At 26.2% G+C, this 7,697-nt stretch overlaps 1 protein-coding gene across 3 annotated transcripts in view; it reads right to left on the bottom strand.

Annotated features, from left to right (window-relative positions):
• Positions 1-238: 238 nt before the first annotated feature.
• The window catches only part of Sec5 (exocyst complex component secretory 5), a 42,925-nt gene continuing 35,466 nt past the window's right edge, over positions 239-7,697 (bottom strand). For all 3 annotated transcript variants that reach the window (XM_043044961.3, XM_043044964.3, XM_087157794.1), the window contains 6 exons: positions 6,565-6,706; positions 6,425-6,480; positions 5,057-5,179; positions 3,931-3,992; positions 572-631; positions 239-487 (listed from right to left, as the gene is read on the bottom strand). In XM_043044961.3, the coding sequence (XP_042900895.2) occupies positions 403-487; positions 572-631; positions 3,931-3,992; positions 5,057-5,179; positions 6,425-6,480; positions 6,565-6,706 (528 nt within the window). In that variant the 3' untranslated portion in view covers positions 239-402. The remainder of the gene's footprint in view (positions 488-571; positions 632-3,930; positions 3,993-5,056; positions 5,180-6,424; positions 6,481-6,564; positions 6,707-7,697) is intronic.

Raw genomic sequence — 7,697 nt, 5'->3', positions numbered from 1 at the left:
ACTTCAATTAGAAAAATTCGATTTCTTGTTTTTAACAAAATGTTTGGTCAATTAATAAAAAAATGATACATTTCTTATTAATTGACATTTTTTGGTAAATTCATTTTTTTTTGTCAATACAAATTATAAATATTTTTGGGAAAAATCAAGAAAATTAATTTATAACTTATAGTTTAAATCATTCAAACTGATATCGTTTAATAAAAACTTAACACATTTAAAATGAATCAATAATAAATAAATAAATAAACTTTAATAATTTACATTAGATACATAGCTATTTTCAAAATGCATAGCATGACATCATAAATTTAGACATCCATTTTTGGTCATAAAAATATCTAATAAACTCATAATAATCAGAATAACAAGACATCACAGTCCATTAGTACAAAAATGTTATTAAACACTAACAAGATTCTCTTTGAAACACAGCAGTTGTAACCAAATCTGATTTTTGAAAGTTCTCAGCAAATCATTTACCAACCTGGAAAAAAAATATGTACAGATTTAAGTAATTTTAAGATTAAAATAAATATTTTTTTACAATAGAAAAAAAATCAGGGCATACTCGGCATCTTTAGGGTTTGGAAATGGCTTCAATTTTCCTCTGCATGACATGAAATATTTACTATAATAAATAAATAAAAATTATCAGAGTTTGTAAAACAAACCTTTTAATAATGAAATAATTTTGTAAGTAAGGATTCACAAAAAACAATTTTGAAAAATTGATAAACAAAGTTATAACTTTCAATAAGGACAATATTAATGGAAAGAAATATTTTTAAATATTTAAGAATATCCTTAAACAACAAACAAAAATAACCATCTCATCTTGCAAAATAAACAACAACATTGCAAAACAAACAGCAACATTGATTCATTTGAAAAATACAGAGAAAGATAAATAAAAGAAAGTGTAATCTAAATTGAGCTACTTTTAATTTTTGAGTTGTGAATAAACAAAGCTGTCTTTGAAAACCCACATTCTCAGTGTTGAATGAGTTTAACATGTACAAGATGAAAGCACAAGAGTAACAAGATGAAAGCACAAACGCTGATATAGATGGCAGCAGTGTTGTCATATAAAATATTAAATTAACTCTTATCTATAATAAAATATTAGTGAAGTTTCAGCTTCCATCTAGGAATTTTGTTTTATTTCTTGTGACCTGCATGCTTGATGATTAGGTGGGTTAATTGTTCACTTAGAAATAAGCGTTTTTGAATATTTAAAAATGATTTTAAAGCATGTTTAAAGATAACCATAACAAAAAGGTTATAAAAGAGAATTATAAATAAATCCCATGCAAAAAGTCCCTATGTCCACCTCCATTTTTTGAACAGAAGACAAACAACTGTATAAGTTAAAAAAGAACAACACTCACAGCATCAAATATTCTGATATATATATATATCAGGGGTTTCCAACTTACATGAGGCCAGGGGCCACAATTAAAAACAAAAATCAAATGGCGGGCCGCAACTTTATCAAAATTTTATGTAGGACTCTTTTATGTTTGAAGGAACATTAAATATTACTGTCAGATTTTTACCAAGTTGTACAAAACAAAAGTATTGAATTACAAATTAAAATAAGAAGTAGATTTTTAAAAATATTTAATTGCATATTAAAAATTCGCGCTACAATAACTTTAATGTGCACCCATGTATTAAACAATTAATGTGCAACAGATATTTAATTGTTAAGATATCAAACTTTAAAAAGGTTGGTATTAAAACTTACATAGTAGCACACAAAATGTTCCATGACAAAATTGAGATTTGTCTGCTGCAACCACCAAAAAGTAAATATTTACATTTTAAATTTAAAATTTACAATTGTGTGTGTAAATATTTTCGTCCAAAATGAGTGGTTTCAAAAAGTTAAATCGGAGAATTTCTTCGTGAAAATTTCTGATATACACATGCTGAATTATATTCACAAAATACAAAAAAATGAAATAAAAAAGAGCAAAATACGCGATTATTTTTGTGTTTGAATAAATATTTTTTTAGATGCAAAACCTGAAAAATAATTTTTTTTGCACCGTTATTATGATAAATTTCACAGAAACGAAGAAATTAGGTTTTTATTAACGAGAAAAGTATTTTAAATCCATAGAGATTTTTTATGAAGATTGTCCGCAAAAAAATGGCAACTAATATATTTTAGTTTGCGGGTCAGATGCGACCCCCAGGAGACCAGTTGGAAACCACTGATATATATATACATATATATATATATATATATATATATATATATATATATATATATATATATATATATATATATATATATATATATATATATATATATATATATATATATATATATATATAACATAAATGAGACATGATAGAAAACATTATCTAGTTTTTGAGCTTGAACACAGAACAAAACTATGTTAAAGAAATAAAAAATAATTATCTCCTTCCAAATGAAATATATTTATAAAAATGGCAAGTCCAAAAATAGTGACTTATTACTTTTGAACAGTAAATGAATAAAGATAAGCGTTACAAAAGAAAGGCACTCAGCAAGAAATATTCACTAATATTTAAAAATAACTTTAAAACGTATTTAAAAATAACTATGTAAGCTCACAAAGCAAAAAGTTAAAAATGAATTTAAATCCTCCAAATAATATAATACATAAAAAAGGTACATCCAAAATTAACAACGTCTTATTTTTACAAAAATAGATGAACAAAGCTAGTATTTTAATAAATAACTAATCCTTCAAGTGCAAAAGTTTTTCACACATTTAAAAATAACTAGAAAAACATTGTTAAAAAAATAAACAAAATTATGAAAAAGAAATAAATGATAATTATTTTGTTTGTTACCAACCTAACTATATTCTTTGTGTCAGCTGGCACATAAGTTAAAAAATATTATTATTTACTTTATTTTTAGTAGAGGCAAATCTTTCCCTTCTAAAAAGGTATTCACATAGCTGCCAACATGGATAGGAAAAAATCCAGTAGATTTTATGAAATACTATAAATTTCACGATAACAATAGAAAAGTATACTAAATATTTCACAAAAAGAAAATTTTAGGCATTTTTACTGTCATTAAAATACAAGAATTTTATTACACTAAAACTTTTTTAATGATCTGCATTATTTTCCATTCATGATTAACAATAAATGAACTTGAAATGTTTATTACTATGTTACTCATAATTTTGAATACTAACAGACAAATAATTCATCATTGATAGTAGAAAGATTTTTTCAATCAGTTTAAAAAGGGAGTTCTGAATAAAAATAAACTGAACATTTTTACAATAAAATTTAGAAAAAATAAATAAGCTTTACACTGATTACTATAAATGAGGCTTATTTCATTATGTACAAGTAATATTTATTTAAATACTCAAGCAAGCAATAAATTGTGTAAAAATTTTTTAACGGAAACTTACTCACTTTTAGGGAATTTTAATTAAACCAGTAGACCAGGAGAAAGTGGCAAAATCTAGTAGTCTACCGATAAATCCAATAGAGATGGCAGATATGCATTTAGGTTTTCAAAATATTTTCAACATCATGCAAAAATCTTTATGCATAAAAAGAAACAAAGCATAACTCTATTCGGTACTTATATATTATCCAAAGTCATTTTGGTATTTTCCAAATTTAATTTTATATAGCAATTGATCATAAAGAAATAGACAAAATACAAAAATAACTCATTGCAAAAAAAAAAAAATGTGAAAATATTTAAATTTAAACCACATTCAGTTTATTTTCAGATTTGGTGAAAATGATCGTCAGGATAATACACAAGTACTATTGCAATGTATCATAAGTAGACGTATAAAGTGCGTCTCAGAATGTTGACTCAAAACATTTTTAATTTATCTTTAAGTTTTGCTCCAAACATTTTTTTAAAGAAATATCAAACATTATTAGACATACTTTGTACTATTTGTCTTGTATGCTGACATTACATCTTCCAGAGCTCGAATGTTAAGGGTAGCCTGAAAAGAAAGAAATTTGTATCATTACTTTCATGTTGCCTTTTTTCTTATTCTTTGAAATTACTATTATAAAGTTACAGTTTCAATGAATAAACAGTTGGCAACAAGATTAGAAGGGATCTGATTTCTATATTTTCTGTTTAACTTAATAATTCTATATACTTTGAGTCAATTTAACTTGGTATCGCTGTAGGAGTTGCAATATGTAACATTGCTCTGTTTGATTTTTATCTAATATTATTGAAACTATTTTTTATAGAGGGAAATTATTTTAATTAATTATTTATTTTTTATATCCATACATCTTTTTTCCCAAAGAATTTTGACCAGATTCTGGGAATTTTTGGGTCCTGGAGCAGCTATACCTATCTTTCCCTTGTGTGTTAATAGGTATGAGGGCAATAATCCATTTTTTAAGGGAAAAAAACTTTCAACAAGTCTGAGGGAAATAGAAAAAGAGGCGAACCACATACTAGATTATGTAAAAAGTTGCTGAGCTAGGTAGGGGTAAATAGATGGAGAGTAATGTCGGATCAATCAGTATAGAATAAACTACTTGAGACAGCAAAGGCTGTAGTGCTGATAAAAGAAAATAAAATTGCTGCATCATGTATTTTATTACCAGTTACAGCAAAAAGTGCAATTAAACAAGTTTAGAGCAGCAATATTTTTTTATGTACACCCACAGTTACATAGTTGATTAAATTTTTTTGGAGGAATTTAAAAAAATGGCGTGTGGCTTAGAAGATCAAATCTAGAGCTTTATCACTCATATAATGAATCTGACATTATTAACTTTATTAAACGACAAGGAATAAAATGGCCAGGCCACGTTATCAGAAAAGGCGAAGAGCGTACCACCAAAAGAGTTTTCAATGCCGGACCAGTTGGCACGTGAAAAAGAGGCAGGCCGAATTTGAGATGCATAGATGACCTAGAAAAAGACCCTTTCGTCTTAAAACTAAAAACTGGAAAACACTAGCAGGAAAAGGGTTGGCCTGGAAAGAACTTTTTGAGAAGACCAAGGCCTACCCTGGGCTGTAGATGAAGATGATGAAACTTACTTGAATGTTACCATTTCCTTGAAAGCTTTCAGCACACTCATACAATCTGGCTAGTTCTTCTACAACACCTTCAACCACTTTGGTGAGGACTTTACTCACAAAAGGTGGGGAAACAGAAAACACCTGCAACAATTTGTAAAAAAAAAAAAAAGAATAAACATTTTGGAATAAGTGCAAAGCTCTATATTTTAAAAATTACAGTTTTGCTTTATGTTTTTCAAACTTTTCAAACAAAATATTTAAAAGTTTGAAAAACATAAAGCAGTGCTCATAAGTAATAATATTATTTCATGTTATTTTTATAAATTAATAAAATATGTATGACGATAAAAAAAAATATAGCACATAAAAAAATTCAAAAAAGGAATGGGAAAGTATGTGCCAATAAAAGAAAACACAAGCTAAAATAAAACAAAATCTTAGCTTTTATATAAAATATTTAAGGAGCTATAATGTAATATGAAGTAACTTATAAAAAATAAAAAGGTGTAAAAAAATTGGGAAGGAAAAATGAAAACATAATTTAGGAAAAGTAAAACAGAAACCTGACTTTTCCGACACCAGGAAAAATAAGAGTAAGATGTGCACTGCTAAATTTCCCATAATTGAATAAGGTTTCAATTTGATTGTCATAATATCTATTTAAATATCTAAAACAACTACCTTTTTATTAAAATACATGAAAGACCATATGTATTAATTATATGCATTTAAAAGATAAAAAAAATTTTAAATTAATTCTTTATTATATTTTGAATTAAAAAAAAAGTAAAGCATTTATCAATTAGATTTTCACTTCTTTTATAGCTCAAAAGTAAAAATAATAAAATATATTTTAAATAATGATATTAAATAATGAAACATAATTTAAATAATGAAGTTCATAAAAAAACATAAGCTTTTCAAATAAATAAATAAAAAACTCTTAAAAATAAAGAAAAAAATTTCTTCATGAATAGCAAATTTTTAAAACTTAAATCTGATACTGTTACACTGTTGAGTTACTAGGTTATAAAATGTTATCTACTTCTTTTCAAAAGGCTAATCATTTCTCCAACTATTATACTTATACAAGGGCAAATCAAAACAGGTATAATCAACACAACTTGGACCACACATGGATGTCAGAATATCTGTCCATTGTTTCGATATGCATGTCACCAATGTGGGGAAAAGAGTTATCCACCATGCCAACCTCGTTCAATCAAAAGGTAACCCAAGATTGAATTGAGTTGGCATGTCTTATATACATACTAGTGAATTGTTGCTTAATAATTGTAGTGGTAGTTACGCTAGAATTGCAAACAAACTTAAAATTTAAGGTTTTATTACTGAAAAACATGAAATAATATAATATTGTATATTTACCTCTGCATGGATTTCACTCATGTCTAGAATAGTCTGTTTAATGTAAATACTAACACCTAGAAATTAAAAAAAAATTTAATCAGTTATAATGTTAATTGAGCAAAAATATTTTCCTACCGAAATGAATTATATAAGCAGACCTGTTGGCTTGTAATCTGATTCCCAACTAAAGCAGCTAGCATACATTCTTGGTTCTATTGCCCCAACAATTGGATCAGCTTTGCGCTCCACATATGCCTCAAATAGTTTAGAAATAACCTCTTGAAAGCGGGCAATACTGCTCTACAAAATAGAAAAGTAAATAAAATTGAAAATGACAATAAAATATTGAATTTATTCAGTCATGGGCTTAATTTTAGCTTAGCGGTTAAGCGAAAATAATTTTAAGAGTTTAATGGACAAAACAGGTATGAAACATTTTTAAAAAAAATTTCTATTTCATGGGTAAAGTTCCCATTTTAGTTTTATTTAAATATATAAGGAGGTAAGTGACACTATTTGAATATTTTCTTAAGTGGAAGAAAATGGTAATGCTTTAGGCAACAAATAGTCAACAAACAACTCAAGAAAATCACTTATTTGGTATCGAACGATAAGACGGACAGAAGTTACTCCAGAGAAAATGGGAAACTTGAAACAGTAGCTTTGATACATTAATAAAGAATGTAGATTCTTTTAGGAATCAATATTTAAAAAATAAAAATAAAAAATAGCCCTTAAAAAATATAATTTTATTATTTCTAGTAAATAATATTTTGTGTCTCAGACACACTGCCCTGTTAATAAACTTAATTTTTTTACAAAAGGAAAGTTACATTGAAAATAAATATTATTTTATGCATATGAAAATTTTTCAATTCATTGTTATTGTTACTAGCTGAATTCTCATACAAAATCCTGCACAAAATTAAAAAATATATACTGACAAAATTAATGCAGTTAAAAAAAAAATCCAATTTTTTTTATTTATTATTATTTGTTATCCTGATGGCCTTACATCATTAGATTAGGCAAAACATATTTTTTGAAGTTTTATAAAATAACAAGTGTCATTTTTGAATGAAACTAATAATTTTTAATGAAAATAACTTCTGTGTTTCAACAGCAACAGATATTTTTGCATTCAAACTAATAAAAATACTTTTACCCAATCTTAGACATACCGTTTGATGTAGCAAAATTATATAACATTTTGACCAAAATCGGCAAAAAGTAATAAATATCAGTAAAACATCTACTGCACAAATGTTGACCTCCCACTGCCTCTTTTCAG

Source organism: Parasteatoda tepidariorum, chromosome 2, assembly GCF_982258835.1.
Source record: "Parasteatoda tepidariorum strain Cologne lab strain chromosome 2, Ptep-v5.0, whole genome shotgun sequence".
NCBI classification, from domain to species: domain Eukaryota; kingdom Metazoa; phylum Arthropoda; class Arachnida; order Araneae; family Theridiidae; genus Parasteatoda; species Parasteatoda tepidariorum.
This window is presented reverse-complemented; position numbering and strand designations above follow the sequence as displayed.